The sequence below is a fragment of the Furipterus horrens genome, unplaced genomic scaffold (genome assembly GCF_987537825.1).
Source record: "Furipterus horrens unplaced genomic scaffold, mFurHor1.1.pri manual_scaffold_3, whole genome shotgun sequence".
Taxonomy (NCBI): domain Eukaryota; kingdom Metazoa; phylum Chordata; class Mammalia; order Chiroptera; family Furipteridae; genus Furipterus; species Furipterus horrens.
The window spans coordinates 32,200,003-32,218,153 of NW_028327173.1; the positions used below are offsets into that span (position 1 = coordinate 32,200,003).

The 18,151-nt window shown below is 37.9% G+C and overlaps 1 protein-coding gene across 1 annotated transcript in view; it reads left to right on the top strand.

Annotated features, from left to right (window-relative positions):
* The first annotated feature begins 210 nt into the window (after window positions 1-210).
* The window catches only part of CMPK1 (cytidine/uridine monophosphate kinase 1), a 33,848-nt gene continuing 15,907 nt past the window's right edge, over window positions 211-18,151 (top strand). The window contains exon 1 of the mRNA XM_090269416.1: window positions 211-490. Within this exon, the coding sequence (XP_090125542.1) occupies window positions 320-490 (171 nt within the window). The 5' untranslated portion in view covers window positions 211-319. The remainder of the gene's footprint in view (window positions 491-18,151) is intronic.

The window sequence follows — 18,151 nt, forward strand, 5'->3', positions numbered from 1 at the left end:
TCGCGTCACACACTTCATCCAGCACAGGCCTGACACAACGATGCACAGGATAAAGAACTGACGGATTGGACCAATGAATGAGTGAGCAGAGGAGACAGGAGAGGAGGGGGTGCGGCCCCGCAGGCAGGGCCCAGCCGCCAATGCCCGGGAAGCAGTGGAAGCCCTGCCTCTTCCGGCCGCTGTGGAGAATCCCCGGCAGTAAGGCGGCAGGACTGCAGAAGGCGCTGGCTCGGTCCGCCCCCTTCTCGCCGCTCCACCCACCCCGCGCCTCTGCCGGCCGGTTGCTGTCAGCTACCTCAGCGTCCAGCTGTGACACTGTATGCTGAGCCGCTGTGGTCGCCGGCTGCTGCACGTTCTGGGCCTTAGCTTTCCGCTGCTGACCAGCCGGCTGCTTTTCCTCTACCCTCACCGCCTCATGAAACCGCTGGTTGTGTTCGTGCTCGGCGGTCCCGGCGCCGGCAAAGGAACCCAGTGCGCTCGCATCGTCGAGGTGAGGCCTAGGCAGCCTGTGGTCTCCTGGGCTTGACCGGACGCTGGGCTGCCTTGTCCTCTAGCGCCTGGCTGTCCCCGTCTCGCCCCCCCACCCCCGGAGTTGCGGACTACGAGTCCCGGCGACCGTCGCGCCATCCGCGTGGCGGTGGTCGGGGGTCTTCTGGCGCGCGGCATGTTGGGACTGGTAGTCTACGTCCGCCCGCCTCGGGGGCGCCGGGAATGGAGGGAGACTACTTGGGGTCGCTTTGTTCCTGCGCCCCTCTTTCCTTATATTTTGGGACAAAGTTCGTCTTTAGAGTGGGCTAGGAGGGGGATTACGGGAGGGTCAACATCTAGGGACTCCCCAGCGCACAGAGGTCAGTGTGTCGCTGGGTGTGGAATAAGTGACGGCAGCAGGAGCGCGAATTTAGGTTAGAGGGAGTGTGCGCCCACTGCTGCTTGCCTGAAGGGCAGACGATGTTTCTTTTCTTTCTTTACTCCTCATTCGATATGTTTATTACTTTGAGAGAGATTGAGAGAAACATTGATTGGTTGCCTCCTGTACTCTCCCGACTGAGGATGGAATGTGCCCTGACCGGGAATGGAACCCGCAACCTTTTGGTGTACGGGACAACGCCCTAAGCAACTGAGCCACCCGGGCAGGGCGAAGCCGAGGCCGATTTTTCTCCTCTGCCTGTTCCCCTGACCAGCCGGCTGCTTTTCCTCTACCCTCACCGCCTCATGGAACCGTTGGTTGTGTTCGTCCTTGGCCGTCCCAGTGCCAGCTGAGGGTTCCTAGTTTAGAAAGTCCCCTGGGCTTTCTAAACTAGGAACCCTCAGCTAACCAGCCTTTAACCTAGAAAGGAGCCCCAGCGGACAAGCTGGCACTTGAGGTGTTCTGTGATCTGTCTATGGCGCTCTGTCCCCTTGAGTTGGCGGTACCAGTCCTGACGCGCACCCGGATTTCGTGCGGTTGGAAAAGCCACGGAGTCCAGCGCTGAGATCGAGCTGCCACCTCAGAGCCAGCTCACGCTCTGCTCTGTTCGTGGACAAGTCACTTCCTCTCTCAGTCCCAGTTCCCGCCTCTAGAACGTAAGAGGCTGTGCACCCTGTTTAGTTTAAACTCAGTGTAAAATACCTCCCAACTCTGACATTGTGTTACTTTTTTTCCCCTCCAAATCGTGATAAGGTTACCACTTCAATTCTGTGAACAATTTTAGAACAGATACGTGGTTACCTATAGTAACACTGAGGAGAAATGCTTATTGGACAGTCTGGGGAATATTTCGGAGAGAAGGAAAACAGGACTTGTAGAAACGGAACAGGTGACCGGGGTGTTTAAAGCACCAAGAGAGTCCCTGTGAAACTCGGTGACTTAACAACAGTTTTGACCCAGAACTTCTAAAATAATTCCCTCCTCTGTTACATGATGTGGCTTATTTTAGCTTTGGGCTTCTACTTTTCTCCTTCGGTGTTCATACAATTCACTCCTGTCCTATATTTTATTCTCTAAAGGGCATTCAGAAAAAGTTGGATGGTGACATCTACTTCATTTTGTGTTCTACAGCTGTATTTATCATTATTGATGGTTTTGGGGAATAAAAGTGGAACTAATGCAACCAAAAATATACATAAATATTTTTCTCTTCATTTTTGTTGGCTCTTTTTACTTTTTAGAAGACGAGTGACAATCAGATGATTTCAAGTTTTTGTTTTATGTATGAAATGATTCATATGTAAGTAGCATGATAGAGGAAGGAGCAAAGACTTTAGAATCAAATAGATACGGGGTCAAACCCTAACTGCCATTTACTGTTTCTTTAGTCCCAGAAAAGTTGTTACTTTTAGCTTGAGTTTCTCTGTAAAAAGGGAGAAATAATACCTATCTGGTATGGTATTTGTGAACATTAAAATGAAGTAAAATCTCTGGCATACATGGATACAAATATTTTTTTCTCAATTTTAGACTTCCTGTATTTAATTTTTGAGATTGGTTATTTTTTACTTTGTAGTAGTGTTACTTTTTAAAAATTAGTTTATGACCATTACATTTCAATGCACTTAAATATTTTGTTTCTGAATTTAAACTGGTTTTAAATGTCTACACCCAAACTAATAATACCTATGTTACTGCCCTGGATTAAAAATCATCTACACATTCTGGAACTAGTGTTTATTTTTATCTCTGGTCAGTAAGGGCTGATAATGTTTTAAACCTGTTAATTGTCTATTATAAGATTTCCATGATGAGATATGTTTTATAGTTTTTTCCAAGATTCCACTGTATACTTTTATTTTTAAAATTTATTTTATTGTTCCCCTTACATCCCCCTCGCCCTGCAATCACCATACTGTTGTCCATATCCATGAGTCCTTTTTCCTTTCTGCTTGATCCCTACACCCCCTTATAATTTATCTTATTCTTTAAGATTTCAACAATTATATAAGGTTAAACTGTTTTAAACTGCCATCTTTTCATGAAAATAGTTACTCATGATTCTAATTGACTATTAGAATGTCTATGGTCAGTTAAATCAGAGTTTTTTTCTTTATGAGCCCTTTGTACTTTATTCAATATTTTATTATCAGGCAAACATTAGTTGAATCCCAAAAGATTGTAATTTTTGGAACTAATTTTTTTTTTTTTTTCGGTAGGGAAAGAGCTATTTATAAACAAGGTTAAATTTCCCAACTATCATGCCGATGCTAATCTAGCTCACAGGAGCCCTGAAATGTGATTGAAACAGATTTGTGTGTGTGTGTGTGAGAAAAGTACATTGATTTTCAAATCAGTCTGCCAGAAGTACATTTTAGGGCCCTGGGTACACAACCTGCAATTATCTTGTCTTCTGATGTCCTGGGGCATTGCTTTTAGGGAGGAGGGTATGGCTGGAGGGAAGATAGTACTTGTTTTTTTCTTTCTGAAGAGGCATTCTACCTTTTTTTTTTTTTTGCTTTTCCATACCTTGTGGAAGAAAAGGCAAATCTGAAAGTGTTCTGAACTGGGAAGGAAAGGTTGGAGGGGTTTTAGTTTTGCCTTTGCCCATTTATTTGTACTGTTCTTTTTTTCAGTTTTGTTTTATTTTCTGTTTCTATTTTCTGTGTCCTCTCATACCCAATTTGTTTTTGAAAACGAGACATTTTAAAAATCAGTGCAGTCCTCTTAGAGTTAGTGTTCAGGGTAGAGTTGTGGAATAACTTGTTACTAAAAAATCATGATGGGGATACTGCCTTATTTTTTAATTATTAAAATTAATTTTTATTTATTTTGTTTTGACCCAAGAAAAATTGGGATGCCGTAACCCAAAGTTATCTTTGAAAATAAAAACCACAATTTTGCATATGTTAGCTGGAAGGGATGTTTAAACCTCTCTTTTAAAGATGGTGAACATTTTGCTTACATAAACAAATTATGCTAAACTTATATCCATGCCAAATTGCTTTCTATAGCACCCAAAACGCATTCTTATCTTTTGTATCATAACTTTCAAGCTTTGCAGGTGACTTATACCTTGGCCATTACTGTCCTTAGAAAGTTTTGGGTGATACTGACGTTAAGCGATGTAGAAATCAGAAACTTGATTTTGCTTATCTTTGTGTCTCAAGTGTTGAACGTTGTGCCTGGCATGTAGTAGGTGCTTAGTAAGTATTCTTTGAATATTTTTAGAGGATACTAGTTTTTCCTAAAGACATACAAATATTTTTACCCTGGCTGGTGTAGCTCAGTTGGTTGGAGCATCGTCCTCTAAATTGAAAGGTCATGGGTTGTGGGTTTAATCCCCCATCAGGGCACATACCTAGGTTGCAGGTTCGGTCCCTGGTTAGGCACATATGAGAGGCAACCTTTCTCTCTCACATCAATGTTTCTCTCCCTCTCTCTCCCTCCCTTCCCCTCTCTTGCAAATCAATAAGCTTGTCTTCTAGATGAGATCCACAGGAGGTGCCCAAGTAGCAGTTAACTCTCCCAGTTTCGGGATAGGGTTTGGCAGAGACCTCTCTCTTACTCAAGTTTCTCATGTAACACTTCTGTTTAATCTCACTGAATAAATGTTATGGTTGTGAAAATGTGAGCATTCTAAAATTTCCAAGCTTCTGATTATAAATCCCTGAGGTAGATTACATGCATAGAAGAAAATAGGAAGATCCACTGGACATTAAGCTTGTTTAAGAATAGGCCTTCCTCTCTCCTTTTGATGAGATGGGGTGGAGTAAGAGATTTTTTTTTTTAAGAAGTTGAAGTTATCTGTAAAAGAGATAGTTCACAGAATTCTTGACTCTTCTGAAGCACCACCATTTCATTAAAAGTGGTTTAACATAGGATTTTTTTTTTTAAGAACTTGGAGGAAAGACTATATTTCGATATTACTATCCTTACTTTTTAAAATTTTTTTTTGCCTTTCTATTTTAAGTTACAAAAGTTACATACTAGCTGGGAAGTAACCCTCCTCTAATCTGAGGTCACTAGTATTAACTGTCTTACTTCCTCATTTCTTTCTTAATATTCTTACAAATAAAAATGCGTATATTTATCGTTTTTATGTCCAGGTGTGAATTTTTTTTTTTCTACTGAATGTATCATGGATAGCTTTTCAGGTCTTTGCATATAGACTTAATTCATTCCCATTAGTAGCTGTAGAATATTCTATAAAATGGGTGTTACATAGCATGGTTATACCATTCCCCTATTGATAAACATTCATGAAAGTTTCCAGGAATTATTGTGCTATTGCAAACAGTGCTTCAGTAAACTTTCTTGTGAGTATAACACTGCATATTATTTTTGTCAGTAAGGTTCCTAAAAGTAGGTCTTGGTTGCCTTTAGCTCAGAATAGTCCACATACCACAGAGGCACATCTTGAATGATTGATTCTGAGCATCTACATAGGATTGCTGAGTCAGAGAATAGGTGCATTTTAAATTTTAATTGATAATTGTCATATTACTTTTTTAAAAATTATTTTCATTGTATTTTTTCCATTACCATTTATCCCCCTTATACCCTCTTTTACTGTCTGATGACTTTTCAAAAATATTATAGTTGTTATATTTACATCAGCAGTGTATTGATTCTTTGCCAACACTGGATGATTATCAATCATTTTCATTTTAGCAAATCTGTAAATTTTCTTTCTAAAGTTTTTGAGTAAATTCCTTGCTTTTTCCAAGAAGCTCATTAAGGTGAAATGGCATAAGTAGTCTTCTTTCTTCTCCTTTTTAAAAATTTTCTATACTTGTCATTTATTCAGAAAACATTTTTTGAGAGCTAGGCACTGTGGTAGTTGCTGAGATGAATAAGGCACAGACCCTGCTACCAGAAGTTTACAGTGAGTGGGGAGAAAGAAATTTAATCGGTGACTACTACAGGATAGAGTGGTATGTCCTGTGATAGAAATATACCATATACAGTATACTGTTTAGATAGGGGACATATCTCTTTCAGTCCAGTGGATCATGGCAGTCTTTCCAGGGCAGGTAATATGTATGACCTCAATTTTTTAAAATTAATATTTGAAAAAGATTTTATTTATTTACTTTTAGAGAGAGGTGAAGGGAGTGGGATATGGGGAAAGAAACATGCCAGAGATACATCCCTAGGTTGTCTCTCACACACTCCAAACGGGGCCTGGCCTGCAATCCAGGCTTGTGCCCTGAGAATCAAACTAGTGAGCTTTTGATTCACAGACTGTCGCACAATCCACTGAGCCACACCAGCCAGGGCTATATGACCTCAGTTTTGAAGGACAGTGGGAAAGCAGCACTTGGGAGATGTGAGGGAGTAGAGAATACTTAAAGCAGAGTTACCCTTACATAGGGTAATTGGAGGTTTCATTTCTGAGAAAAGCCTAAGGAGAGTAAACCTATAAAAGTACAATTGACCCAGAAATATTTCCTGAATGCAAACTGTGCTGTGTCTGTGTGCCAGGGTATAGGCTTCTAGGGGTCCTCGATTTGGAGTGGAAATAGACACACTTAATAGAATTTCATGAGAAAAGATATGAAAGATTTTTGCAACTATTAAAGTTTTATCTTTTAGTTTTGCCTCCTTAGCTAAATTGTAACATCTTCAAGGGTGGGGACTCTGTCTTTTGCTCCTACTGCATGGTGTTTGAAATGCCTACTCATCCTTCAGATCTTAGCTTAATACAGAGATTCTCAAATGCTAAAATTCCCTTAGCATCTCAGTAAATTTTTTCATGATCACTCTAGTCCAAAAGAAATATCTAATCTATATATTAAATAATTGATCCAAACAATACTTAATAAATATTTTATAACAATTTAGTAGTTGTTTGAAGAAATAATACATATAATTTAAGGGAAGAAGTAACAATTGCCTTTCCACAGTTACTTATTAATGGGATGTAAATGCCTGTTGGGCACTGTAGTTTCTCATACCTTGGAATCAGATTGGATACTTCCATCCTTATTTCCTTTTCCACATTACTTTTCATGTGGTACTTGTATTATCACATCAACTGCCCACCAAAAACATCAGCATCACAAAGATATGTCTTCAGAAAGAATGTGCTATGATCTAAAGTTGAAACTAAACTACTCTGAGCTGCTAACTTACATGATACATAATGGACATCAAATATTGCTATTTTCCTTAGAAATTTATATCCAGGGTACTCTTGTGAGTTAGTTAGCTGCTGTACTCCAGGCGCTTGGGCATACAGTTTGGGAACCATGAGCTTAAATGTCTCCTCTGAAACCAGCCCTCCCATGTTTAGATGAGGTTAGATTTCTGTACTGTATGTTCTCAGAGCACCTCATCACATCTATTGGTTTGTAATTCTGTTGTCCTGTATAATAGTTACCAGTTTTTTGTTTTTTTTTTAAATAACTTGTTTGTTTGTTTATTTATTTATTTTTAGAGAGAGGGGAAAGGAGAAAGAGAGGGAAAGAAACATCACTGTGTGGTTGCCTCTCACTCGCGCTCCCAATTGGGGACCTGACGAGCAACCTAGTCATGTGCCCTGACTGGGAATCGAACCAGCGACACTTGGCTTGCAGGCCGATGCTCAGTCCACTGAGCCACAGCAGCCAGGACCAGTTTTTAAATCTGTGTCCTTTATAACATTTATCAGTTCTTAATGCACTTTTATTTTTATGATTATTTGATTGTTTCCCTGTGATACTGTGATTTATAAGAATAAATGGATCATTCAGATGGCTAAAATATATTTCTGGTATATATAGTCATATGCCACATAATGATGTTTCAGTCAACAACAGACCACATATACGATGGCAGTCCCATAATATTATAATGGAACTGAAAATTTGTATTGCCTGGTGATGTAGCTTTATGTTTGTGGTGATCCTGGTCTAAGCAAACCTGTGCTGCCAGCTGTATGAAAATATAGCACAGTTACATACAGTTCATACTACTTGGTAATGAAGATAAACTGTGTTACTGATTTGTGTATTCATTATACTTTTTATTGTTATTTTAGAGTATAGAGTATATTCTTTATACTTATATAAAAGAAAGTGTGCTGTAAAATAGTATGCTGTAGTCCTGGCTGGGTGTTTCAGTTTGTTGGAGTGTCGTCCAGTGCACCAAAACGTTGTGGTTCGATCCTCGGTCAGAGCACATACCTAGGCTGCGGGTTTGATCTCTGGTCGGGGCGCGTACAGGAGGCAGCCAGTCAGTGTTTCTCTCTCTCCCTCTCTCTGTCCTTTCCTCTTTCTTTAAAATCAGTAAATCTATCCTCAGGTGATGATTAAAAAACACAGTATTCTGTGTTATGCCAGCAGGAGCCTCCCACATTTCATATTCACTACATCTCTCCATTATGTTCTTTTCTCTTGTTGATTTAATCTCATGTTTTGCAAGTTTAGTGTAGCCTGAATGTACAGTGTTGTAAAGTCTACAGTAGTGTACATAATGTCCTTGGCCTTCACACTCACTCACCAATCACTCACTGACTCACCCAGAGCAACATCTGGTATTTTAATGATTGTCTTTCTGAATCGAAACTAAGAGCATTTCAGAGAAATCACTTTAGTAGTGGGACTTTTAGATCAGGTTAGAGAGAAAGGGTGGAGAAAGGGGAGCACTGTCTTATTCTTTGTGTCATGTTGGCCTTATCACCCTGAATCTTGTTAACCTTAAAGCTAATACTTTTAGCCCAGTTGCAGTATGAAAATGTATTTGTGCTAACATTTCAGTTGCTTTAACTTGACAAATCAGGAACATTTTTACAGACTAAATGTGTGATAAGAGCACTTAGAACTTAATAGAGAGCAGGAGTGACTGGACATACATACTCTCATACTTATTGTTTTCAAACAGTGTTAGGCTGCATGGTGAACAAAGCTAACAAAACATCACTTTGGTGAAGGAAAAAGCACCATTTGTTACCTCCCATTCTCAGAAACTTTCTTTTTGAGGAAGTGGGTTCCAGGAAACATATGTTCCATCAGTCTTCTCCAGAAGACCCATAAGTTGGTTCCATTCATCATTAGGCTCTATTCTATATCTACAAGCCCTAACTTCGGGCACAGAAAAGACTGCTTCTCAAACCCACTTTCTGTTTGTAACTTCCATAATGTATTAGTCATTGATGTTTGCCATTGGGAAATATTGTATTTAATTTGATCTGTAGGATTTACCTTTATGATTTAGATTTAGGTAGATAATAACATGAGCTTCTGTTTTCTTGGTGTCCATGGGAGTAGAGAGACAGCCCACATGGTGTTTTGATTATGTAATTGGGAATTGATTTAATGGTTAATTTAGGTTTTTAAATAGTGGGAAAAATTTTTAAAGATTTTATTTATTTACTTTTTGAGAGGGGAAGGGAGGGATAAAGAGAGGGAGAGAAATATCAATGTGCGAGAGATACATCGATCAGTTGCCTGATCTCATCTCCATGCTAGGATGCAACAAAATGATAAAGTCCCATCAGCTTTGAGTGTCCTTTTTAATTTCCGTCAGCAGATTCTGTATTCAAAGGCCACACTAACTTGAAGGCAACAGTCCATCTCCATATCTGTCACCTAGGAATTCACTGTGGGATAATGGAGTCACTGAGAGTCAGGAGATCTGGTTTCAAGTTCGAGTTTCCTCTCCACCAACTGGCAAGTCAGCTTATCTCAATTTCCCCTTTGGTAAAATGAGGTGTATGGGAGCTGGTGGTCTTGCCAGCTCTGAAACATATCTGTATCCTAGATGTCAGTGTAAGATAGTATGTAGTCCAATATAGTTACACTCCAAAGGCAAGTTATCCAATCACTATGAATATGTACCTTCTTTCCATTCTATGTTGTATGAATGAGAGCAACAAGGAATTGTATTTATAAATTCCTGCAGTTTACATAGAACTTCAGAATGGTGACAAAGAATGGTTAAATATGGAAAAAGAAATAGCTTTTTTGAAATGGAACATTATGTATGTATATATTTTTTTAATTAAAAAGATTAAGAAATGGGATAGTAGGACCGTTTTTACTATATAGTATAGTATGAGAAAATGTAAACTTTGAAGTCAGATGTTGTTTGAATCTTAGTTTACCACCTATGACTATACTGCTGAACTTCTGATTCTGTATCTTCATTGTAAAGTGATAATAATAATGCCAGCTTCACTGGGCTGTTACAAAAATGAAATGAGATAATGCTTCTACAGTGTTTAGCACAGTACATGGCACTCAGTAAGTGTGTAAATGGTAACATTATTTTTTAGAAAAAGATCTATAGGAAAGAATTCAAAGAGTAATTTGGATAGGTAGTTTTGGGGGAGCATTATATTCCCAGTGTTTGCTACGGCATAAGGAAATGATTACCCACAGTAATCAGTGTACAGATTTTTAAAAATCTGGTATGATATTTTCTAGTCTATTGAATGTGGAAGGTTTTTCTACTTAGAGAAAATGTGTGTAGTTAATTTCAATTTAAGAATCCTAGAAAGAGGAAATGGACTTAAGGAGAACTTTATAGCATAAATGCTAATTATATTTAAAATATGTTACTAGATGCCAAATGGACCTAATGACCTAATGATCAGATAAATATCATAAGCTAATACTGTATATATACTTTAACTGTCCTGTTATTAAAGATGTGTATACTTACTCTGTTTACTTTTTATTATATAAGTAATATACATACGTTATAGAAAAATTAGAAGAGTATAAAATTATCATCCAGAAAAAACTACCAATAACCAGTATTTTGGGGCCTAGTCTTTCAGACATTTTTTTTTTTTTAATCCTCACTCGAGGACATTTTTTCGTTGTGTTTATAGAGAGAAGAAGGGAGACAGAGAAACATTAATGTGGGAGAGAAGCATCAATTTGTTGCCTCCCTTATGTGCTCACACTGGGGATCAAACCAGCAACCTAGGTATGTGCTCTGACTGCAATTGAACTTGCATCCCTTTCAGTTATGGGATGATGCTCCAACAAACTGAGCCACACCAACCAGAGTAGAATTTTTTTTTTTTAGTAGGTTCATTCTCTCTGGAATCCTGCTTTTGACTTATTGCAAACATATTATATTAATTAATGTACTTCTATATAATCTATATTATGATACTTTAATCTCTAGATTAGGTACATTATTTTATTAATTACCTATTTGGGAATTTTTGTTTCTGATTTTTTTAGGATTTGTGTTCTGTGTTTTTGAAAAAATAACTTGATTGATGCCTGGCTGATGTGGCTCAGTGAATTGAGCGCTGGCCTGCAAATCAAAGGGTCATTGATTCAATTCCTGATCAGGGAACATGCCTGGGTTATGGGCCAGGTTCCCAGTTGGGGGCGTCTGAGAGTCAACCAATCAATCTCATTGTTTCTCTCCTTCTCTTTCTCCCTCCCTTCCCCTCTCTCTAAAAATAAATAAGTAAAATCTTTAAAAAATAACTTGATTGAGATATAGTAATTCACATAAGATAAAATTCACCCATTTAAAGTATGATTTGATGATTTAGTATATATTTTTTTAATTGTGGCAAAATAAAACATGAAATTGCCATTTTAACCATTTTAAATGTACAATCAGTGGCATTAATTGCATTTCCAATGTCATGCAACCATCATCACTATTTCTAATCTTTTTCATCACCCCAAATGGGAAAACTCCGTATCATTAAGCAATAACTCCCCATTCCTCTTTTTCCCCAGTCCCTAGTAACCTCTAACCTTTCTGGCTCTATGATTTTGCCTTATTTTTGGTACTTCATATAAGTGGAGTCAAGCAATATTTATCTGGCTTATTTCACTTGGCATAATGTTTTCAAGGTTCATCTATGTTAGCATGTATGGGAATGTTATTCCTTCTTATGGCTGAGCAATGTGTCTTTTTATGTATGTATCAGATTTTGTTTATCCACCCATCTGTTGTTGGACATGGGCTGCTTACACTCTTTGTGTAGTGTTGCTTATGATTTCGGACGCTGAAATAAATCCGGCAGGCAGGATTATTGGCCAGTAACGAACGGAGGACTGTGGCTCGCTCTGACCATCAGCAGAGAGCGGGAAGCCTCATCCTCTTTTTATTAGGATTTCAAAAGCTACCAGAACAGGGGGTGTGACATTCCAGCCAACAACAGGAGAATTTTACAAATGAAAGAATTCTTACAGTGTCATTAATATGTAAAATACAGCCAGGGTAACTCCTGGTTTAGCTAGCACCTATCAAGGAAGCAAGGCAGACACACTAATCCTCAATGCCAGCTCTGTTTTAAGACTTCATTAACAAGGAAGCAGATGGAGTACACAACAGAACCTGTTTTACCCAGGATTCCACGACTCAGTGGCCTCAACAGCCTAAAGCTGAAGGCGGAGACAAGAGTTCTCATCATCTCCTGAGTCATGGGATGCCACCTGGGTGGAGGGGCATGAGAATGCCCTTACCCAGAGATCTGTCTTCCTGCAACACTTTGGCTTTTGTGAATAGTGTTGCAATGATCATTGGCATACAAGCATCTGTTTGAGCCCCTGTTTTCGGTTCTTTGGGGTACATAGTTAGGAGTGGAATTGCTGAGTCATATGATAATTCTATTTTAACTTTTGAGGAACCACCAAGCTGTTTTCCATAGCACCTGAACTATTTGGGATGTGGTGAAGAAATAAAGTTTATTCGGTGCAAACAGCTCAGTTGTGATACAGCAAGGTTGCGGAACAGCTCAATAATGTTACAGCTTAATTATGAAGCAGCACAGCTGAGAAACAGCACTGCTGCCAGGCCGTCCGCCCTGGGGCCAGGTTCCGCTCCAGCTAGACAGCTCTGCTCTGCTCTTGCCTACTCTGGCAGACATCTGTGGTGGTCCATCTGGAGAAAGCACGGTCCTCAATCTTTGGTGAGAAGGGAAAGTAGCTTTTCAAGCCAGAGGGGACTTGACTTATAGACACAAGCCACTGTCCCTGGTACTTGATTGGTCCATTCTCATGCAAATGAGTTGCAGTGTGATTGGTCCAAAAGGTTCTGATTGGTCAAAATGGAGCTGCTCTGATTGGTTGGTGAAGATGCTCGGGTGGCAGAGATAGTACAGGAAGGCAGTTCAGTGAAGGTGGCAGGAAGTTTAGTGCAGGCTTCTCCCTGAAGAGTGATTTGTGTGTGAGCCCTCTGTCTAGAAATGGCTGCTAGGCTCTGTTTTTTGTTTTTTGAACTCAGCCACCAAGGGCCATTCTTAGTAGTTGTCTTGATTCTCAGGGACCACACTTTCTGTTGCCTATGGTACAGAATTAAAAGGCTCATAAATGAGTCCAAAACTACAAAAGAGGTATAACTTTAAGCATCTATGTATATTCTGCTTGGGACTGAGTGAGAGTAGAAGAGAGAGGGGATAATGGTAGATGGAACGGAAAAATGTAACAGATGCTCATTACTTCCTTGACTGATTCCAGAGCATAATTAGGTTCAAGTTAATTAAGTCGAATTAGTGGGGCAGGAGAAGTTGCCTATTTTGCAGAATGGTTTCCTGCATTCCTCTTGTGTAGTTATAGCAGGAATACTTTTTTTGCATAACATTTTCCTATAAATTTAGCACTTTTTAGGACATTTCCCTTACCTGGAGAAGGTGGGGCACTAATCAAGAACCAAGAGTCCCCTTATTGTATTCTGCTCTACATTATGTAAATCGGTACTGTTATCTATGTCAACATTAAATCCTAGGCTGGGCTAGGATTTGATGGCTATACCATCAAAAATGTATCTTCTTAGAGATTGAAAAAAATGCATTCATGAAGGTAAATTTTAAACCACAGTTTAAATAAGTACTACTTTTTAAAGCCAAATAATGATTTTGTTCACACTTCCTTCTATTAACGCAGATTGATGGACTAAAAATTAAGATAATTCTTTGTTGTCTAAGCAAGATTAATATTCTCTAAAACATTTAGAGAGGTTGCTTGGCACAATAAAGTTCTGCAAGTGCTCCACGGGGTTATTCTGAAGATTAGAAGTAGAGTGGATATATTGTCTTTGCCATGGAGGTGTCATATACAGAACCTCTTGGCTATAATTTTAAACTCTAGTGTCTAGAGTAGGGCTTCATTGAAATATGTTTCCTTTTAAACCTTTGCTGCTGTGCCTTTTGGATCCTCCCAACTTAGTGTGTCTCTAAATTTCCATCTGTTTCTAGGCTATAAAACTGGACTGTTTTCTGTCTTCTATAACTCTTGATTTCATGCCCATGCAGTGTGTTCTTGTGTTGCTATATTATACTTTTGTTTCTCCTTTGTTTAAGGAATGGATCACTTTCCAGAGAAATTTTTATCCAAATGTTTGAATTGATTTTTGCTGCTTATCTCTGTATTTAGTTTTAAATTTTAAATAAGTTTTTGATTGTACAGGTACGGTTTCCCTTTTTTCTTGATGATGCTTTTTATATAGGGATTTTTATCCTTAATGTTAGGTTACTTTGAATTTCATTTTTCAGTTCTCTTAGGATTTGCTATTAATAAAACATTTAAATCATTATTCTCTTTATGGTATTTGCCACTTAAGAGATGTGTGGATAATATATATGCTTTCTGAAAAAAATTGAAGCTTTAGAAAGTTTATGTGTATATTGTAAAAGATTCAAACAGTTTGAAAGTACAGAAAGTCAAAAGTGAAAGTTCTCCTTAATTATAATCACATCAGTTTTTGTATGTACCTTTCTGATCCTTTTTTTGATGCATTTATACACAGACATAATATATGACTACATGTGTGCACACACTCGTTGCCTGCCTATTGTTTTGTGACTTGCATTTAAAAATTTTTTGCTTAACACTTTATCTTGGATAGCCTTCAATTTCAGAACATATAGATAACTCTACTTCATTCAAAATATCTACAATAATCTACTTAGCCATTCATATGTTCGTGGACATTTAGATTTCCTGTTTACAGATAATGCTGATGTAAACATTGCTGTATATGTGTCTGTGCACATGTGCCATTATTTCAGTAACACACTCTTAGAAATAGAATTACTTAGCCAAAGGGTATGCAAACTTTAATTTTGATTGACACTGCTAAATGACTCTCCAAAAAAGCTGCTTTCACAAAGTGTAAGAATTTTGGTCCCCCTCCCCATGCCCACCACCCCATCCTTGCCCTAGCCAGATATAATAGTCTTTTTTATTTTAACTAATCTGATGGGTGGAAAATGGAATCACATTGCTTTAATTTGCATTTTCATGATTACTACTGAGGATTAGCATCTGTCTTTTTTTAAAATCTATTTTATTAATTTTTTAATTACAGTTGTCTCAGTTTTCCCCCTTTGTTCCCTCCAACCAGCATACCCCACTCCTTCAGGCAATCCCACCTTTGTTCATGTCCATGGGTCAGGCATGTAAGTTCGTTGGCTACTCTATTTCCTATACTGTACTTTACATCCTCATGAGTATTCTGTAACTGCCTATTTGTACTTCTTAATTCCCTTGCTTCTTCATCAATTCCCCCATACTGCCCTCCCATCTGGCAACCATAAAAATGCTCTCTGTATCCATGATTCTGTCTCTGTTCTTGTTTGCTTAGTTTGTTTTTTAGTTTCAGTTGTTGATAGAAATGTACTTATTTCCATTTTATTGTTCATTGTTTTGATCCTTTTTCTTAAATAAGTCTCTTTGACATTTCATATAATAATGGTTTGGTGATGATGAACTCCTTTAGTTTTTTCTTGTCTGGGAAACTCTTTATTTGCCCTTTGATTTTAAATGATAGCTTTGCTGTATGTCCCAGCTTTTCATGACTTTGAATATTTCTTGCAGTCCCTTCTAGCCTGGAAAGCTTCTTTTAAGAAATCAGCTCACAGGCATATAGGAACTCTCCTGTAGGTAACTAACTGCTTTTCTATTGCTGCTTTTAAGATTCTCTCTTTATCTTTAACCTCTGGCATTTTAATTATGATGTGTCTTAGAATGGATTTCTTTGCATTCATCTTGTTTGGGACTCTCTGTGCTTCCTGGACTTGCATGTCTATTTCCTTCACCAATCAGGCAAGTTTTCTTTCATTAGTTTTTCAAATAGATTTCCAATTTCTTGCTTTCTCTTCTCCTTCAGGCACCCCTATGATGGTAATGTTGGAATGCTTGAAGTTGTCCCAGTGGCTGCTTACACTACCCTCATTTTTTTCTTTTTTATGTATATTTTATTGGTTATGCTATTATTATTTACCCCATTTTTTCCCTTTTGCCCCTCCTTTGTAATTGTCTTTTTGGATTCTTTTTTCTTCTTGTTATTCTGATTGGTTTTTTGCTTCCTTATGTTCCAAATCATTGATTTGATTTTCACCTTCATTCACTCTACTTTTGTTTCACTGTAAATTGTTCTTTATTTCAATTACTGTATACTGTGTTTCTGATTGGATCTTTTTTATGCTGTTGAGGTCCTCACTAAGTTCCTTGAGCGTCCTTATAACCAGTGTTTTGAACTCTGCATCTGATAGATTGCTTATCTCTATTTTGTTTAGTTGTTCTTCTGGGGTTTTGATCTGTTCTTTCATTTGGGCCATGTTTCTTTGTCTTCTCATTTTGGCAGCCTCTCTGTGTTTGTTTCTATGTATTAGGTAGAGCTGCTTTGACTCTATGTCTTGGTAGCATGGCCTCATGTAGTAGGTGTCCTGTAGGGTCCAGTGGAAAATTTAAATATCCACAATATTGAGTCTTTCTATTCAGAAACACATAATGCTTTTCTCTCTGTGTCTGTCTCTTTCTTATTTTTTCTCACCCAAGGACATGCTTATTGATTTTAGAGAGAGTGGATGGGAGGAGAGAAACATGGTTCTGTTGCCCTGTGTATGTGCCTTGATCAGGGATCAAACTCGTGACCTGCAACCTTTTGGTGTACAGGATGACCCTCCAAACAACTGAAATACACTGGCCAAGGCCCATCCTTTTCTGATACTGTTTTTTAAGTGTTTCTAGTTTCTTCATATAATTCTTACACGTTAGTTTTAGGCTTATTCCTAAATTTAAGTCTATTGTTGAGAATAGGATTTTTTTTTTGTTTGTTTTTTTTAAATTTAGGTGTAATTGACTTGAATAGGATCTTTTAAATTTATATTTTCTAATTAGTCATTTCTAATTGGGAAAGCTGTTGATCTGTTAATTTATAAGAAGAGAGTAGGAGAATTCTTGTTGGTTCTCATAATTATACTTTTTAATGCAATTTAATATATTTTTGAAGCCAATTTTTGGAGCCTCTGTGTTTGAGACTATTTCCATAGTGAATTGGATTTTCATATATCATACTACTTGCTGTATGTTTTTCTTTATATTGCTTTTTTCTTGTATATATTTCATTTGCTGTTGAGCCAATTAGGTAGTTCTGTTACTTTATTGGTATGTAATTTGTAGTTTAGCCACTGATTATTTTGGATTTTTCTCTAGGACTAACCTGTATAAGTTTGTTTGACTCCTCTGTGACCTATCTCTACTCTCACAGTAGGTCTTGAATCTACTGGCACAGACCACATTTTTAGGACTGTGCTCTTCAAGAGATGCTTCTAGTTCTAACAGCTAATAATATTTATTATGTAGTGTAGAGATTATTTCTGGTTGTATTGTGTGTGTGTGTGAAAAAATTTTATTTTATAAATAAGAAACTGAGATCTAAGAAAGGTTAAATAAATTTCCCACTGTCACCCTGGGTTTTGGCAAAATTTAGTCATAAAAGCTTATCTCTTTACTTCTAGTTCAGTGTTATGAGTATATGACTTTATGCAAAGTTGTGTTCTTGTGATTCTTGCTGAATTCTGTGTGTTTCTCTAAATGCATTTCTGTATTCGTTTGATAATTTTGCAGATGCTCAAATGTCATGTTGCATATATTATTGAATTCAGAGTTTGGTATCCTTTGTACGTTTTTTTCAAGTGTGATTTGTAAATCCAAATAAATTTTAATTTCAAAGAGAAACTGAGCTATTAAAATGTGCTATTTTGTGATGAGGTTTTTTTTACAAATTGCATTCTAAAGTAGTTCTTTTTCTGAGGGTGAATTCTTTTCATATTCCGAGGATATTCTCATTTTAATTTTAATTACCTTCTTAAAATAAGAAAATAGTATAGTAGGGCCTGCTTAGTATATAAAAAAACCTTTTTTCATAAGGTGAAAGCACAGAGGCAGGGCTGCAGTTGAGTGGTTTGATGTATGTCCTTCATGTGTTCTCACAGTAACTGAACTAACTGAATTCCAGGCTCTTAGACCACCTGCAACAATATTTAGGTTGTAGTGA